Genomic DNA, 20,053 nt, shown 5'->3' with positions numbered 1-20,053 from the left:
GACACATGAATATGCATCGGGAGATCTCACCTGTTCACCAGCTTGAGACTCGCCAATGATGAAACGATCTCCAGGGCCATCCGCAGCTGTGAAAATGTTCAGATAAATAAAAGACTGAGGATAAGAAAAGGACTAGACATGAAAGATCAAAAAACAGCAGGAAGGTGTTTGATGTTCTGCCTTACATAACTCTTCATTAATATGTAATAAGATTCTCCGCTCAAGATGACAATGTTGACTTTGCTAACGCGAGCCTTACCTCTTACTGCATATCCATCCTTCACTGATGCAGGGAACGGTGGTAAATTGTCCTTTGCGTATACTTCTTGGGCGAGAACGCGGCCCATTCCATCTAAAGGAAAAATATTAGTAAAGGTTTATATGGGAAAAAAAAATCTACTCTAATCTAAGATTTTGCAGTTTTTGAAAATCGCATTCACTTGCAGTGTATTCTGTCCATGTGTGTGAATCCAAACCGGAGAACACATTCTCCAATCAAAACCAATGACAAGCAAACTGTCACAAATCTGACTGCTGATCTTCTCTGTGATCAGCTGTAGGCATGAAGGGGAAGATGTGGGGCAGCCTCTTGGTTATAGTATTACATGGTGCTCATTTAGATACATGGACAACAAAGTACATGATGGTGCTGAATCTACCAAAATGGCCACCTCTCCTTGCAGTGGCTCATTACTTAGGCTGATAGAACAGCAACAAGGAGTCTCTAAGATATTCCTATTAGAGATGAGTGAATTTACAGTATTAACGAAGCTAATTGCTTCATTAGCTCGGCCGTCGGCTTGTCAGCCTGCTGCCTTCGAACTCTGTGGCGGTCTGCTCCAGGTGCCTGGAAAAGCTGGATACAGTTCATGGAAACTAGAAGTTTCTCAGGACTGGATGCAGCTTTTCCAGGCATGTGGAAAGGAGCGGCACAGAGTTAAAAGATAAGCCGAAGGCCGAGCTAACAAAGCAATTTGCTTTGTTAATACTGTAAATTCGCTCAACTCCAATGCCTTTGCCCTAACAGGGCATACCGGCAGGTGATGTCCAGTTGGAATACTCAATTTACAAATATTATTATGTGTTCAGAAATTACAAGTCCAAGATTCTCAAGCAGGATGAGCACTGAGCCTAAGAGCCAATTATGAGCAGCCAGGAACCCTCACTGTTGATAACTGGTCCATGTTAAAGGGCCAGCAAGTACAATTTACTTTTAAACATCTTTTGGGACATCAAAATCATTGGTAGTCACCCACACATCTTCTTGTGTGAATGGGAATGTGTGGACAACTATCATGAAGTTAACGGGCCGTAGGAACAATGCAGCGACCATTGGTGCAGCCTTAGTGCCTTGATGGTGCCCATCAGGCCACGTAAAAGGACCTTAAATCAAAGGAGTTGAATGTGTAGACAACTGTGACAGAGCTGGACGGAAATGTAGCCAGCATGCCTACAGACTACTAAGAAGAAACCCAAACTTGTAAGAAGTAGCATTACAGTCAAAATCAAAGCCCAAGAAACAGTAAAGAGAATTAGACAAGGTACCTCTGTAATTTATTATTTCAGTCCCTAGAACTGGAGTCATCTCCAGGACTGTAATGAAGGCTTTATCCATGGATGTTAAAGGAAACGGAGACATGCGGTGTCTTCTTGCTACCTTAGTAATGTCAACGGCACTGTGACCTACAAGCCAAGCACATTGAGAAGGACTTTGTAGAGAACTTAGTAATGATCATTGTATTACATGAAAACACATACAGTAAATACTTGACAAAGGATAATCCTGTAAATCGGGCTGTAAGAGGGGGTGGACCATCCAAAAGTGGCCTGTTTGTGGGTGATCAGAGTTGACTAACTGCTGTCTACGTATATTTTGCAGGTTTTGAGTTACAACCACCAATGAAATCCACCATCATCCATTGCTGGGTCTGCCCTGTTTACACTATGGGGAGCGTGGTCTTCACACCAGGCAATATATTGTGATCTAATCTGTACACCGCAAGGTTTCTGACTGGTGACCATTTAATAATAATTTCCATTGACAACCATCTCCATTATACAGAGTATGGTTGCCCCCCCCCGCCTACTGTATATTCTTATATACAATACCCAGTTGGGGAGGCTGCACAAGCCTCTACACAGCAGATATTAAGCAGCGATTGCTATCTAACCCTCTTGCAATAAGGTGATGAGGGGTCTATGAGAGGGGGCCTAGAGCATTGGTGCCCTAGGCCTGCCTGCTTTCTGTACCAGCGGTCGGGGATGACTACAGATTTATTTTACGACCTGGATTGTCAGTTCTAGTTTTTAGCTCACAGCCATCTAATTTACAAAAAAAGCTTTACAAAAACTTGTAACATTGACTTACTGGCTCTGAGGATGTTTTCCTTGCTGCTACATCTGGATTGGACCTGTAAAGAGAGCAAAGAGCACATCAGTGACGTAAGTCGGTGAAAAACACATATGTATTATACCTTTAATGCCATAGTGACTTGTATCGCATTGTCCGACAATGCGCTCCAACCCTTCTAGCATGGAAGGCAATTCATGGGCAGGCTCCTTGGAATGATTCTTCATCGATTATTACTTAAGGCCAAATAGGCAACTCACTCTTTCAGCTATTGTTCAGGTCTTACGTATATAAAGCATTCATCAATAAGTCACAATTTGGAGTTTAGGTCTGTAACAACCATGACCGACTTTATTCTAGAAGGCTACGGACTGGAAATCTTGAGTTGCCATAATTGTCCATCATATAGTTAAAAGGTTCATTCTCTGTAATGACTTGATGGGTCAACCATATTAGATGGTATCCATTTGGGTGGTGTTTATGACATTCTCTATTGGAGGGTATAAAATATTAACGGTATATCCATACAGAAGCCAGCCCATAAACTGAAAATATGTACATCCACACAACAGGTTGAAATCTACCAAGCAACACAGCCTACTTGCTGTAATGGGACAAAATATGACAGAAATGTTGCAGCTAATGGTGGTATGACTGCCCTTCCTGAAAAAACAATGTTCCAAAAGCAAAAAACAGATACATTTCATTGACAGAATGTCTCGTGATTTGGTTCGGATTTGTTTTTTAAATTTTACTTGATTTCTTACAATTTGGAAGACTAGTGCACAGCCCGAAAAGGTCTCTTAGAACGGCCATACTGTCTACAGGTCAATGCTATAAAATGTATCTAAAAGTTTCTTTAGCCATATGTTGAAATAAATAGGTTTAAAAAGGAACCACCAGCAGTTAGGAGAAAAGTCACTGCCCTAAATCTTTAAAGAGACACAGTCATTAAAAATAACATTTTACTTGTCAAGAATGTCAAAAGTTATTGATGGTAGTGGCCATCATGACTGAGACACGCTGCAATCAGGAGATATAGCCAGGTAGAGAGCGCGAGAGCCGTGACGTCCACTCCATGGCCGCTGATTCGGACAATGTAGCCTCATAGACCTACATTGTTGGAATTAGCCAATCGGGTGAAAAGGCTGAGGAGTGGATTGCATGGCCACCGTGCTCTCTCCGGCTATATCTCCTGTTCAGAGCTGGTTCCAGCAGCGGGACCCAATGCAATCTATAATTTCTGACATGCCTGATGTTAAATCAGAACTTGTTTATAATGACAGTGACTCTTTGACGCTATTGATAATGTGGCAAGACACCCACTGTCTCGTGGCCATTGGGGCATATTTTTACTGTAACTGTATTTTCTGGAGTAATTTGTTTGTTTTGAATGGCCTGCGTCACAGTTATTATGCTTCATAGAATCTGTTTCCCAACTACTAATGGTCGAACTAAACTTTGATTAAAAAGTCTAAGAATAAAATAGATTTATCAATTAGTATGACACGCTTTGATAAATCTGGCACATTTCTAAGGCCTTCATACACTTTATACTAAAGTTGGCCAAGAAGTTGGACCAACTGTACAAGATTTATGGGGTCTTCTTCTTAAGGGTCCTATTTCAAGGGCCGAGGAGGGCCTGATCAATGATCAACGTTTACTGGGCATATTCCACGGCCCGATGATCGTTGAACGAGGGCTGCAGTGACATCGTTACCGATGTCCTTGCAGCATGCATTACCTGTCCAGGCTTCTTCTCCATGCTGTCTTCATCCCCGAGTCCTGCGCGCTCTATCTTCAGAATGGCCGGTCAGCTGACAGGCCACACTCAGCCAATCACAGGCCGCGGCGGTCCAGGCCTGTGATTGGCTGAGCGCTCCGTCAGCTGACCGGCCATTCTGAAGACAGAGCGCGCGGGACATAGGGATAAAGACAGCGCGGAGAAGAAGCTTGGACAGGTAATGTATAATGCTGCTTCTTCTCAAATCGTCGGTCGCCCGCTGTGCACCGCTATTCAACCATAGCGATGCGCGGTGGGGGAACGATGATTTTAGGTCTGGCCTTAAGTGAACGATCAGCCGATGACACGATCATCGGCTGATCGTTCTCTCTATTTCACCGAACGATAATCGGCCGAATCGGGCAAAATGGGGCCGATCCGGCCGATTATCGTTACTGTGGAATAGGGCCCTTAGTCTCTACTGATAGATGTTGTTGTCGGACATAGGAGTTGGTTTTGATGGATTTTTCACGGCCCGGCAGGAAAGATAACTGGTGGCTGACAGTTATTGAGGGTGTATAGGCAACTTTAAACTGTCTAGTCTATGTTGACACACCCTGAAAATGTCGGACGCTAATGACCATTCCAAAACTTTATAAAGACATAGCTAGAAAAATAAGGTAAAAGCGTGACTTTCTTCCCCATATCTTTTCAACTTTAAGTGCATTGATGGCAATGTACATACTATAGCAGAAATTATTTCTGAAGGGAAGTTACCCAACAATGGGTTTCTATTATGAAGTGCTAATAAATTACTTTTAAGGTCATGTTCTTCATCACAAAAAAAGAGAATTTTTTAATTCAAGAAACAAAGCCTGAACCAAAAATCAGGACAGATGAAGGAGAGGAAGATGAATAATGGTGGAGTAGAGTCATGAGAAGACTGGACCTACAAAGTAACACCTCCTACATACTATGGACATTATGACTGGACAGGTACACATGGAGTACAGAACACGTGAGTAGAAGTGCTTCAAATTAATAAAGTTTTGAATTGAGAAATGAAACTATAACAACACAAAAAAGTCCTAAAAATAAACAAGTAGACTAGTAAAGAACTAGCGTGGAAAAAAACATATATCCAAAGGACACAAGAGAGAAGCTAATAAGAGAAAAATGTTAGTGGAAAGACAGCGCTAAGGAAGTAAAATGAAAGTCAGGAATCTTCACGAAATATAATAAGGAGCTCAAACTCATAGCGCAAAGCATCTTTTTTGCGAATGGAAGCAGCTCCTTTGATCAGTAATAGTTACTCTTGTTTCGCAGCCTCTACTCCTCCTGAGTTCATCTTTAAGCCCTTCCAATTTATAGTGGAGCTATTGCATGGACAAAAACAAAAGATTGAAAATGAGCAGAGACACTTGAGATTGTTGAATTAAGTCGCAGACACGTTGGGTCACAGTTTAGCTTTGTCACAATCCTGTTTAGTTTACTTTTTTTTTATTTTTTGTTAAATCGCCAGACAAATTTTTCTGATGGAGCATGCCGTATCGGCATGAGCTGAATGAAAATTCTTGACTGGGCATTTGTTCATTGCAATAAATGCTACTGATGAAGCATGAGGTTCGGCAGTGGCACAATATTAACAAAAAGAAAAATAAAACAATGGAATTTATCTTCAAAAACTACTCACTTTCAAGTTCTTATTACACATCATGCCCCCCCCCACACACACACACCTTCATGCAAGTTATTTAAAGGGAACCAATCACCTCCCTGAGGGAGAGTAACTTGGCCGCAGTACCCTACAACTTCTGGCCACAGCTCTCCAACACTCTGCCAGCAGTTTCAGGATGTTGATCTTTAATAGTCCATCCTGGTGCCTAGTAACTTGGCATGAGAATTGAGCTGCTGCGGCTTTACCGTCTACGTCTAGTTACCCGTTGCTGGGACAGACTATGAAAGATCAATATTTTGAAATTGTCGCCCTGTTGGAGACTGCCGGGCGCAGCGTTGTGCCCGGCAGCTGTACGGTTCTGGGGCTCCCTCAGAAAGGTGATCAATTCCTTGTAAGGGTACAAACCCACACACCGTATACGCAGCAAATACGCAACAAATACGCAGCAAATACGCAGCAGTTTGATGGTGAAGATTTAATGCTGAGTTCAGTTATTTAGATCTAATCTGCTGCGTTTTTGTTGCGTATTTGTTGCGTTTTTGCTGCGTATTCGCTGCGTATCGCAGCAGTAAATACGCTGTGTATACGGTGTGTGGGTTTATACCCTTAGTGGCAGAAAAAGAAACAGATTTACAGGGATAGTAAGACAAATGATATAATTAGGCAAATTTCATATTAAAACACATATCTAAATCTTATACGTAAAGAATAAAAATATATATATCAAGAATACTCGTTGTGGAATTGGGAACAATGAAGTGAAAACAAACTCATAGTAATTATTAGGCTATGTTCACACAAAATAAAAGCAAAATGCGGCCAAATAAATGAGAAAAAAATATGGCCGTTATATTTTTACATTGTGTGCACAGGTGGTTGTTTTTTGATAGACATTAATGTAGCACTTTTTTTTTTTTTTTAAAAGGTTGTTTTTTCACCATATGTTACTGTTGTATTTTGCATTTACGATGTATGAATCTAGCCATAAGATTTCATTGCTTATTAGAAATAATTCAAACAGAAAGTAGCAAAGCAAATTTGTTATTACTAGAGAGAGTCTGGGCCTTAAAGGGGTTGTCCAAAATTTATGAAAATGTTTCCCAAAATAAAAATAAAAATCTAGATTTCAAACAAGCCCTTTAAAGCAGTGCTTCTCAATTCCAGTCTTCATGGCCCACCAACAAGTCACATTTTGAGGATATCCCATACAAAGAACACCATACTTATATCACCAGTGAAATCCTAAGGAAATGCTCAGAACCTGACCTGTTGGTGGTCCTTGAGGACTGAAATTGAGAACCGATGCATTAAAATACTACTGATTCTTTACCTAATAGGATGAATGGAACAACAGTATTTTTTTTTTTTTAGAAAATAACACTAAAACGCTCATTTTACTGCAGGACAAGTGCATTAAAGTTTCTATCTAAATAAATAGCAAAAGCTTATATTTCTACATAACCCAACATACTACGTCATTTAGTTTTTCACATGCAGTTTTGAATCAGGTTTAGCCAACAGACTTGGTTACCTCGTAAGGACCCCCCCCCCCCCCCCCCGTGTTAGCTAAGGTCCAAAGTGAAAACCCAGGTGTACCCAGGTGCTATGAAGTAATGACCGGAACTTTCCGGCAGAATTTTTTTTGATGAATTGTGACTAAAGGATATTCCCTTAAAGACACATCCCCTTTAAGTGAGTGGTGGTTTCCACTTCATAGCACTTGGTGGCCACCCAGAGGCACATGCACCACCCTAAAAGGAAAAAATATTGACTAGTCAGCTGGAACCAAGTCTACTCTCATGACTTGCTTGGAATAACAGAGTAAACAAGATGGCATGGTACACCTGAAACACTCCTGTGGCAAGTAGCTGAGCATGGTGGCACCTAATAGTAATACCACAATAACCAGATGGCTAATATGAGACTGGAGAGGCACTAACCAATGTATGTCTACGTTCACTTTTTTAAATGGTTCTTTGGGCACTTTTTCCATCTTTCCTACCATACTTTCCAGGTTTTATATGCATTACCGATCACATACATCCGTTTATGAGAGTCGAAATCCTGCTTTGTAAAATGCATGTCATTTAGGATCAAGATCTTGTGTGACGGATCATGGGGAACGCTTGAAGGTCCATTTAGTCATGGTCAGAGGATTAAACGGCTTCTTGAGTGGGATTCAAATTCTTGGATTGGAACAAATCAAGTAATTTGTTTATCGGGGAAGAACGTCTCCCTGACCTTTCTGTAGGATAAATTCTGTGCCCAGAATGAGATAATATGAGAATGTGCTTTCAAGTACAACTAAGCATACACTGCATTTGTGCATTACATTTAAGGAATGCACCAGGAAAAGATTCCGGATGTATATGCTTACGGACCTCAATGGAGGCCACCAGAGTGTCTGCTGGTAGTGCCTGGTATTGTCATAATGTTCTTTTAAACTGCAGACTGCACCTTCCTATAAATAACATAGACCATGTGGTATATGCTTTTGTACAATGGGACCCCTTGGTTGATGGCCGACACTGTATGACGTTAGTCACGGACCTCCATTGGACATATACAGACAGAATCCACATACAGTAAAGTATGTATGTAAATTATAAAAAGAAAGGATGGGAGGACAATATACTGTACAAGTGCAGCATGGCCATTGTTGCTGCAATGCTGTGGGGTGGTGTGGGCCAGAACCAGAGGGCTTTGCCTGGCAGTATTTGGGCTGCTGGACAACTGGGTTATTCCTTTAAGGGCACTAGTTTTGGGGTGATGGTTGCTGCTATCCAGCACTATGCCATTTAGATTAGGACGCACACGAATCAGGAACCGTAAAATGGTGTGTGGGTGTATACACTTTTATCAAAATGTACTAAATCCTGACGTTCGTTTTAATTTTGCTAAGTAGATGGATAAGTGTATGGCATGTGGATGTGCGGCCATTCTAATTTTGCTCTCCACATATAGACATGTATAGAAATGTCTACGGTAGGGTACCTCATTGCTTACAAAGAAGAGAAAGAATCCCACTACTTGAGCATCCACTTGTTTGGCCTTGGTTTGTCCTATATATAGTAGGACCAGGCAACTTAAAGATACAGCTACAGAGGTCAGTGGAGACTGACCGCTACCTGGGCAAAATATAAAATAGTGGTATGATCCCTTCTATGATGTCTACATGCTGATCTAAGAAATCAGGGTGGTCCCGATAGGATATTCCTTTTAAGAAAACCACTTCTAAGGAAATGTAATCGATAGGTGTTCCATTAGTCATTTAACATCTGAGATCATATCCCCTTCAAGGATCTTTAAAATTATGAATATTTTTTATACAGACAAGAACCGAAAACCCAACAAAAAGTGGCCCTATCAACCACTATTATTCCCAAAATTTTCATTATTGGACTCTCTGGTTTCAGTGATATAAAACGGTTTAGATTTGTTCTATGCTAGCAATGCTAGAGGTCTCTATGGTATGTGCCAAAGCTAAAAATAAGCCATGATTACGGAAAGGTTCACTATGCCCATTAAGTAAAGGGGTCAAGGACACAAATGGAAAGTCCAATCTTTGACCAAAATTGAGTCTACATTTTAACTAGGGAGCAAAGTTTTCTCTATCGTTAAAAAATTGGTGGATATTATTATACAAAAACATGTCACTTATATTAAAATAATAATAGCACGAAAATGAAGAAAAAAAACATGAAATGATTAAAAGCGTAAGCCAACAGTAAGGAGGGAAATAAAGGTTAGAAATCCATTAGGGAAATCGACACACTTACCTGCGGGATCTGTGACATACATATACAGTATATCATCTGCCAGCGCTTCATGATGGGAGCAACTAAGAACCAATGATTCTTCATTACTCCCATCATAAAACGCCAACAAGAGACATTTCAGCAACACATAGTTCATAAATGTCACATACACAATTACCAAGAGAAAGGCTAAAAGAAACAGCATAATACTGCATTGTATTCCATGCATGCATAATATATATTATACATAAATAATCATCACATAACTTGTGTAGATGCATAAAAAGTAAAACCAAATCTTTCAAGTTCAAAAAGTTCAAAAAGGACTCTGAAGTTTAAGGTATCAGTATGGATCCCACTTTATGGTTTTATATTCATGGAATCATCTGGCATATGAGATTTGAACATCGGAAACCCTCTTCATTATTCACATTTGAGTCACAATTTGATCTAGTGAGATCTACGTATCGGAACGGTCCCTCTGGCTGAACTAGTCGCGGCCCTGGATCGGTGTTAAAACAGTATGTGTCTTGTGTATTTGCAATGTTTAATGGCTTAATAACTGCTTAATAATTTTTGTACTGATTGGTTCCCTTTCAGTAATACATTCATCTAGGTTTTCTCTGCTGTTCCAATGCACCTCTGGTCCCTGCTGATCTCACCTGTTTGTTTGTTTTTTTAATTAATTCTCCCACCGGAAAGCCCATTAGAAAACAAACAAAAAAAAAAACATATATACTACTGAGGCAAAAATAAAAGTATGCTCCTGTAAAATGTCAGGCTAAATGAGACACTGGCATTTAGACTGTAATAATTAAAAAAAAAAGGGCTAAAATGTAATTTTCACTTTTCTTGGATTTCGAAGATTATACTATGGCTAACATCTCATATTAACACTTTATTTTTATTGCTAAACCAACCACCTACAAAAGTACCTGGGGGCCCGTTATGCGGAGACCTTCTCTCCCCCCCCCCCCCCCCCCCGGCAATATCACTTCACACACATAGAATGCTCAGTTGTGAATTTTCTGGTCACAACCAGGCTGGTGTCTTGGTGCAGAGGAAAAAAGACCCCACATTGCAGGACCCCAGGTAAGTAAAGTGTGGAGACTGGCCAAGATAGAAATAATACATACAAATATATTTTAGCATAAGGGGCATTTTGGACCTCATGCTTAATCCAAGACCTACCTGCTGCTGCCTAGGATAGAGTTCGGCACAGTACATGCCAATGGTGTAAAGCATTGTGAACCCAGTGCATATACATTATACAAAGGCAAGGAGAGGGAAGCCTTCACCAGGCTCTCCTTCACTTTATGGGTGCAGATTTACTTTTTGCAAATGTGCTAGAATTCTGTTTTACACAATTTTTTGTTGTTGGCTGTACCACCCCTTATTTACATGGGTCAATGTGCGGCCAATAAGGATAATTAGAAGACCTGCACAGGAGATCCGATTAGCTGATGTACAAGGACTTTCTCATATTCTGACTGTTGCTGCCCCTTTTACCTGGCCATTAATTGGGAATTAGAGTTCTAACACTCACTCGGCTGTAAGGGACCTTTAGACTAGAAAGTCTAAGAATGCAACAGATTTAGGAAACGGCTTGATACACTTGGGTAGCTCCTGTCTAGTATAAGTTTACACTGTCTAAGAATCTGTGTGTTCACAGTTCAGTACTGCCAAACTCTTAGGGCCCTACTACATCAAACGATTATCGTCCGTGCTTGGCCAATTATCCGCCGCTCCGTCCAATAATCATTCAGTGTAATAGCGCCTGTTAAAAGACCACGATCAGTCGCACAATGCTGGCTGATCAAGATCTTTCAACAGGTTGAAAAATCAAGATAACGATAGCAACAACCATTCTGTGCAATAGGAGCTGATTACAAAGGGCAGCCCGGAGAATTTAAGGATTGTCCAGGCAGCCCTTCCCCGCACCCCCTACTCGCTGTCGGTGTGTGGATAAGCACAGACATCAAGTGGGGAATGATGAGGAAGCGAGGGCTGATCGGAAAGGTTGGAGTTCGCTTCCTCCTGTTATAGAGTCTGTGTTAGTCCCTCTATACTGGCACTTAAATTATATATAAAAAATGCTTTGTATGAGTGGATCTAGAATGCCAAAGTCATTGGAAGCCCATTGGATAAAATTGTAAAACAAGAACCCCAAAGAAATAATAATTTGATATCTATGTGAGGACTATATGATGAAATTGTGTCAAGCGGGGTAATTGGACCCACAAATTGTCATCTTCAAATCTTAATCACTTCTTCAGTGGAACCAATGTTGGCACTTTGTGGGTGTAATTATATGTTTACATATCAAAACCTGGAACAAAACATACATACTGTGATATGTGTTTCACGGCTATATCAACATTTGTGTGTCATAAAATTATACAGTTTAAATCACTTGGGTACAATAGACACATGGAGTGTACATGCATGCTATGGGTACATGAAGGACCACACACTATGGGAGGCAGGCGTAAAGCAACATCAAGCCCTCCCTATCTTGGAAGTCTACAAGAAGCCATAAACTATATTGGGTCTTTGATTCTTACGTCTTGAGATATTATTAAGGACGTGAAACTGCAACATATATAAACACAACTATGGTTGCCTCTGCCAACCTTCTCAGAAGCAATACAGTTATCATCCCTACTTTCTCCAAAAATAGTTTTCTAAAGTACATGGGATCAAAGTGTAGTGCTACACAGTCACACCGACATGCAGACTTGGTCACACTTGATGCCCTGTAAGATACTACTTGTAATGTGTACGAGTTAGAAGTAAAGGCTAGTATCTGAATTCAGGATTGCAACAAATATAGCAATTAAAAAAAAAATAAAAAAACACAAATGAAACAGTACATATAGTACATAAAAATATACACGGTATATATACTTAGCTGTATATATAGGGATACAGACAATGTTTATGAAACATCTCCATATCCTTGAGGAAACTGCAGATTGTTATGGCGGAGAGGAGGAAATCAAGATAAGTCATGTTTTCAACCTTTTTTATGTGATATCAAAACTAAGAGTACAAAAGTGAAAAAAAAAACCTTGAGGACATGACACTACCTAACTACAGTAGTATGCTCGCAAAAATGATCCCATCACATGTCAATGTGAATTTCGATGAAGCGGTGGTAAGAATCGACCAACAGGGCGTTTTTCTGTTCTCTTTATGCGTTTTCAGATTACATATCAAGCAGGTTCACCTTCTTGGGAAAATGTAAATGGGCTACTGCTTGGGTATCTGCAGATCGAGTTTTGGCCACCAGTAGTTTAGCATGACAAGCCATGTTGGGTGCGCCCTATTTTTACATCATTAGCTGTACACTAGATTAAATAGAGACAATGTTGCACAAAATTTTCCCAATGCTCCTTGGTGGTAGGACTAACAGAGTATTGCAGTCCTACAAAATGAGTAAGTCCCGGGTCAGGGATTAAACAAAAATTAGAGAAAGGGATAATTAGGTCAAGTCAGAATATATGAGCCTATTACACCCTGCCTCAAAACTAAAGAGCCGCTAGGATAGGGCGTCCCCCTTACCCAGCAGAGCGATTCCCTACACTAGTGGTGGAATTGGTTCCACCTGTTCGTTGTCTAGTGTTGGTTGTGGTCTAATAGGTTTATCGCTAGGTCAGTATGCACTATGCGTCAGTTTGTGTGAATTAGCTGTAGATGAATTAGTTAGATTTGCGTATCCAATGTCATCCGACGCGTTTCCCCCATTGGAGATAGCAGTCTTCTGGGTTCATCAGGGATGATCTTGGAATAAACAGCTCAGTCCCGAGAATTCGTAGCCCAAGGTGGAGCGTAATCTCATCTGCGGAGACTGTACAATCAACGTAGATATCATGGATAATGTAATCGTATGAAAGTTGTATAAGTATGTATAAAAGTATGTAAGTTGGTGGTATGAGCCTCATAAGGGCAGCTTTAGACAGCCTGAATGGCACTGTAAACAATTGCTGATCTCCTAGCCTATTACTTGACTCATTTGTGCGCCGAGTATTAATGCAAAAGGCCGCACATCACCCTGGCAGATGATTACTTTTTTGACATGCCAGAATTAAGCGATCAGTTGATCATCCTCTGATTTGACAGCTAATCGGACCATGTAACAGGGTCTTTAAATTAAAGGAGAAGTCCGTCCATAAAAAACTTTTGTCAGGCAGCAGGGGAGAAAATGACCATCACTGATTTGTTACCTCTCCCGATGCCCGCAATGTGTCACCTGACCAACTTCGGGACCCCTGCCGGACATCCCTTCCCAATCACTGACTGGTTGAGTGGGCTGCCAATCAGCCGGGTCGAGACCTTGGTTGAGAAGAAGATCCAAAAGGACAGCAGGGGTCCCGAAGAAGCGATCTGGCGCCTGAAAGGCACAGGGATGAGTAATGGTGGCGAATTATATTGCTCCCCTGCCCCTGCTTTTTCCAAAAATCAAAAGGGGCCCCGGACTTAGCTATGCTAAGGTTCTAAACCACATAAAAGAGATTACATGTGACTTTAGTTATTATGGGATTTTTTTTACCAAACATCATGTATATTATAGGACTTCTTCTACCAAAACTTTTAACTAAATTAGATCATTATTTTCGTTAAAAAAAAAAAATTAATTCCTGAAATAGTCCATGTAGCGAGCACCTGCCAGTTGAGAAACGTTTGACATGATTTATCTTGGTCCCAAAAATTTCATCACAAAAATGTGCAATTTCAACAAGGATGTAGACTTTTTATAACATATCCATTCAGATAATAAGCATGCAGGTGAGCTTGCAGAACAAAATGCAGCATACATAGTAAAGCCATGCACTTTTTTGCATTCACCCTCACCTCCTTTTCTCTGCTGGTAAATTTCAAAATTGACATTGGATTTTGGTTTAGGAAATGTAATTGGCTCCTGGTTTTCCATTGGTTGACTTTTCAGATATTCATTAGAACTAAGTATTTTACTTACTTTTAGACTTTAAGACTATCATTCACACCACTTTTTTATGATTTAATTAGATATGATTATTTATATATTAGGTTTTATTGTGATCCATAAGTCAACAGATTCGAAAGAGGCACAAGTGGCCAACAGAAGGCTGTCAAGTCATTGTAAGAGGAGAAAGCTAGTATTGCCTTATTGGTAAACTTTTTTGAGCTTTTTTTTAAACATATATTTTGCAATCCATAACTGAACATTTTACGCATGGACTTTCCAGTACATTAGTCTCTTCTTCTGATGTCCCTTCTATATTAACAGGGCCTATCCTTTACTGCTATCCTTCAGCAATTGTAGACATTTCTGACACTTACTTCAAAGCTCAAGACCTAGATATGGACACCTTTGGCCTATTTATTTATTAACCTAAATGAATTAATCTCTGGTCTATCTTCTATCTCAACCGTAATATGATCATACCTGAGCCAGGATGATCACTCAGTAGAACACATGAGTGGTCGTAACAGAAAATTTTGCATAAACTGATTTTTTGAATAACTATATTTCAACAAAGAAATAATTTACCCAAAGGTGTCCACAGTCTTTAAGAAATACAAAAAAACTTGAAAATAATTATCTGCCATCCTTTTCATGGTACCCAAACCCCAAGTCATTGCGACAGCCATCATCCTACCAATCTTGAAGCTTTAAATGATATATCTTCCTGTTTAGGTATAAGGAAAGATCTATCAATCAAACCAGAAGGACAGGCATAATCCAACGGGGACTGCACCGGTGATGTGTTGTTTAGGCAGCATGAAAGTGATAACAGGTTACCTTTGATATTTCCAAATAGTAATTATTATGATTCACCCTACCAGTTCAAGATCTACAGAGCTATGCCGCTAGATGTACTGAATTTTCTATCTGCACTTGAATATACAATGTAGTATTTGTACTGATTCGGTAGGACTGGCGAAATATAAAGTAAACCACAGTAAAAAAAATAAAATAAAAAAAAGCTGATGTTATATTACGTTGTTTTATGGATTTTTTTCCCCAAAAAAGTCTGTAGGTGTAATCCGGATATAAAGCACTCAACTATCACAAAGGAAAAGACATTTGTATAATGACGAGGAAAATCCAAGATTTCCACCTTTAAGCATGTTGCAATTATTGTAGATACCATTGTCAGCTGTCTGTCAGCTAAACTGTTGATTTTACGCTTGTTACGCTAAGGCGCACCGAGAACATGGATCAGTTATTCAGAGTAGAAGGTTACACCTGGTATAAAACTTCTGATGATAATTTTTTATTTAAAATAAGAATTTCTTCAGTGTTGTTAACCTCTGTAACCTACTCCCTTCGGGTTACGTTTATGGATCCTACTATGGGAGTCATATGACCCAATTTCCTCTGCACTGGTTCAAGATCACATTCCGTCCATCCAACATGTGATCTTGGCTGCTTGGCTTCCCCCGACAAGAACACGTGGCATGGCGGGAGATGGGCCGATGAAACTGTTATACTATGTAACCCAGCCCATATATGTGATTAAAGAGTTATGTAAAGAGTAAGTAATAGTGCCTCACATTATAAAAGATGTTTATTGGAAAAGTTCTACTCCAAACTACTAGGTGTGTCCTAGGTGGATACAACTAGGAGCTAGAAGGTGTACTAGGTGGGGAAAGCCGAGGCGTTGTAGGTGTACTTGACGGGTCCTGAAGCTGCTTGTAGAACTGACACACAGTCTAGGAAAGGTAGTTTAGGGTAAACCCTGGTAACATGTTATAACATTACTTTGAATTATATATTTTTATACTGTCAGTACATGGGTTTTCACACATTTTGTAAAGAATTGTCAACTTGTAGATCATCAGATAGATGTTCATCAGATATTGCTCTGTTTTGTATGGCTCTAGTCCCTTTACTCCTGATCTAGATAAATGTTTTAATCAATCCAAAAAGCAATCATAAAGAAGTTCATATGAACTGTTGGGGTGCCGCAACGTTCTCCAAAACTAAACACTGGGCAATTGACTCCCACTGGCTGGAGAAGTTGGATCTCAGTTTTCCTGCGAGCCCTAGGGCAGTATCCAACTTTTTCAGCCACTGGGAGTCAAATGCCAAGTATTTGGGCTCGGAGAACGTTGCCAAACCCAAACAGTTTGGCATGTCCACTTAACACTACTCCTAACCTCTTCCATAACAGGGAAGAAGAGTAATGCAAATCAGAGTGTTATATTGCTAAATCCTTTCCTCTATAAACTGTACTATGCAAATAGACATAAATATTACTGTGTTCAGTAAGCTACAATGGGAATTCTAATTTTTAAAAATCATTCATACCTATTAAAAAACTTAAAGGGGCACTCCGACACATCCTACTTCCTGAGCAGCTCTGCTGCCAGAAGTGGGATGTCAGAGAAAAGCTGTGTTCCAGTGCCGACATTCTGTGATGTGATGTCAGCTGCAGTGGGCGAGTCTCTTTCTCAATGTGCCGTCCTCATCGTCAGAAGCTTGGGTGCCATACTCTCGCTTATTGCGAAAGTATGGCACACAAGCGTCTGAAGCACTTGAAGATGAGGGCGGCACATCGAGGAAAAGACGTCCACTACAGCTGACGTCACGGCACAGTTGTGCCACGACATCACACTTCTGATGGCAGAGCTGCTCAGGAAGCAAGATGGGCCTCTAAACATGGTTCCCTAGATAAAGATATTAAATGTGACCATAATATATTTGTCAGGCTCTCATTATGTATGCAACTATCTAAGTAAATGATTTATTATTAAAAATATTAAGGTAAAAATGTATATATATATATATATATATATATATATATATATATATATATATGAAAAAAAATAACCTGTTGGAGCCACCTGAGCATCGTGGCTCAGCGGTTAGGGGTATTGCCTTTTTGGTATTGGGTTTGAATGCAACCAAGAGCAAAGTTAACATGGAGTTTCCTCTGGGAACCGCATATTTATAGCTTAATTTTGAAATTTAGTATGTGAGCCCTGATGGGCACAAGAACAAATATAAGTATTAAGCTCTATAGCAGAATATGATGGCATTATATAACTAAATCAATAAAAAAATATAAGGGTGCAACACCTCCAAACAAGGTAGGTAAATATTGAGGAGAACAAAAAACTGCAGACTAAAAAGAGATTAAAAAGGAAATGGAAAATATAAAGGAAGGGATGAACGTCAGAACGTTTTCCAATAAGAGAAACATTGCTGTGTGTGCCAGCAGCCTTGAGGTTATTCTTACCACTGCACACTCCTGCATGACTTCTATGTACACTCACTGACAAAAAAAAAAAAAAAAAAAAAGAAAAAGACAATTTTTTTTTAAACCAAATATAAGATTGCTGAAAAACTGGCCATGAAGTTATGTCTTAGGTAGATATGTTAACGACCACAGCTGTGATCCAATTAGACAACGGGTTTTTCCACAAGAGGGTGTAAAATTTCTGCCCTATAAAAAGACTCTCAGAGGCTACTTTTGGGCAGTGTACCACCGGTTAAAATTCACAGACTGCTAGAAATGCCTCTAAGATACACTCAAAGACACTTACTTGACCAGGTTTAAGAGAAGAGCAGGTCGTCTTGACAAACTGCCTGACATCTAGACCATTCTGACCATGTTGTTATGTGGTGCTGGGAGCATTGGTTATGTAAGGGCACACACGGCAAACCGGCTTGGGGTGGTCCAGAAAGATCACCGGTAATAAAGAATTATTTAAATGTGCCACCAAGCACAAGCAACTCCCACAGTTTCCGTGTCCCCTATCCAGACACAGGTAGCACCCTTCTTGCACATCCCTGTCTCGGTCTCTATCTGGACCATTTCCCAGCAAACGAAATTCATTGTCCTGCCATTGACAGCTAACTATATTCACCTTCATTTGTAGTGGTGTTGTGAATTAGAAACCTGGACTGCTACAGACTGGAACTCTATTGTCTTTAGTAATCAATGTAGGCTCTGCTTGGGATCTGACAATGGTCAATTCCGAGTATGGAGGCCTCGTGGTTATCGTTCAATCCTGCCTTTGCTGTGGAGCAGCATACTGCTACAGCTGATGGTGTAATGATCTGGGGAGCCATCACATTCAACACCTACATACACCTACGACACTAACGTCTCAGCAACAGGTGCAGAACATCCTGCGGCCACGTGTGTTGCCTCTCAATTTCTAGCAGGATACTGCTCACCCACACACAGCACGGGTTTCCCAGGATTGACTCCATCAGACTTTAACATGTCCTTGGTCTGCCCGTCACCAGATTCACAGCCAGTCATGCATCAACGGGACTAGTTGGGACACCAGCTTCAGCAATCTACAAGTGTGCAGGGCCTACAGGTCTGTGGTCAAATGTGCGGCAGGATGCCATAGAGAACCTGTATCCTCTATGCCCAACTGTGTCTCATCTTGTATGTCCAGGATAGAGATTCTTTTTTTTCACAGTAGTATCGTTTTTCAAAACAAACTTATCCTTTGGCTCTTACACTGTAGTCACTTACATACAGTATATCATCATTACATTTACACATAAAAAGTATAATTGGATCTCAACTCCTTTTTGGAGCATAATTGATTTTTTTTGTCATTGAGTGTATATCTCATCTGATGAGGAGGCTGCGGAGAGCTTTGAAACACAATTTAACGTTAGATTAGAATCTTCATTACTTCTATAGACTCCAGTTTTCTATAGTCCTCTGCTGAAGTTTTCACACTAAATATTTATTTTTTCTTTTTATCACCGCCTGGCACCTCTATATACTATCTGGTTGTCTTGGGTTTTTTATCCATGGGGGAGACACTGGATATGAGATGGCTAACATCTTTTTAAATGGCAATTGAATAACAAATATAAATAATGATGCCAGTCTACCCTAAAAGACTATGCACACTTTGAATGTGCTTGGTACATACCCACTGCTCCTGGTCTCTGGTGAACTTCCCTTCTTGCTGCTGATGACATGTTGACCCTACAGGAACTGCCTGCTCAACCAATCGATGGCTGCAGTGGTGACCCGCCTCGGCAAAAGACGGGCTGAGTGTGCATCCCTGCAGGGGCAGAATGCCATTGGGGGCAGAAAGAAGTGAAGATCAATATGCTAGATCTTTTATTTTGCATCACCCGGGATCCTTTCTAAAATAAACCTCATGACCGGATAACCCCATTAAGATCCAGTCTATGTTTAATTAGAAGTCGTATAAGAATTAAGCTCTACAATACGGGGGAAGTATACGTTTAGGTTCCTCATGAGAAAACGTTCATGTCAGTGGTTACTCCATGGGAAAACGTGGGTAGCTCCACCTATACTAATGGTTTACAGGTCATTAGTTATGCAAGATTCTTATATCGGTAATTGTTGTAAGAGATACATTTTACAACATCCAATTGTAAAACATATATGAACATATATGAGCAGTTTGGTATATTGCAGTAAATGCTTCAGTCAAGCATACTGTATATGCAATATACACTATATGGTCTCATGTTCTGTGAAAGAACAGAGATCAGGGTGCAAAAATAACAAAAATTAACACAACAGGTTGTGGAACAGATATGCACATAT

At 40.2% G+C, this 20,053-nt stretch overlaps 1 protein-coding gene across 14 annotated transcripts in view; it reads right to left on the bottom strand.

The window, feature by feature from the left end:
- GPHN (gephyrin) overlaps positions 1 to 20,053 on the bottom strand; it is a 237,088-nt gene that overhangs the window by 12,728 nt on the left and 204,307 nt on the right. For 9 of the 14 annotated variants that reach the window (XM_069950663.1, XM_069950656.1, XM_069950659.1 and 6 more), the window contains 5 exons: positions 5,387 to 5,449; positions 2,369 to 2,411; positions 1,546 to 1,683; positions 260 to 352; positions 31 to 86 (listed from right to left, as the gene is read on the bottom strand). In XM_069950663.1, coding sequence (XP_069806764.1) covers positions 31 to 86; positions 260 to 352; positions 1,546 to 1,683; positions 2,369 to 2,411; positions 5,387 to 5,449 — 393 coding nt within the window. The remainder of the gene's footprint in view (positions 1 to 30; positions 87 to 259; positions 353 to 1,545; positions 1,684 to 2,368; positions 2,412 to 5,386; positions 5,450 to 20,053) is intronic. The other 5 variants (XM_069950657.1, XM_069950661.1, XM_069950667.1 and 2 more) reach the window with 1 other exon arrangement.

The sequence above is a fragment of the Dendropsophus ebraccatus genome, chromosome 13, assembly GCF_027789765.1.
Source record: "Dendropsophus ebraccatus isolate aDenEbr1 chromosome 13, aDenEbr1.pat, whole genome shotgun sequence".
NCBI classification, from domain to species: Eukaryota; Metazoa; Chordata; class Amphibia; order Anura; family Hylidae; genus Dendropsophus; species Dendropsophus ebraccatus.
The sequence above is the reverse complement of the archived record's forward strand: the minus strand, read 5'-3'. Positions and strand labels throughout refer to the sequence as shown.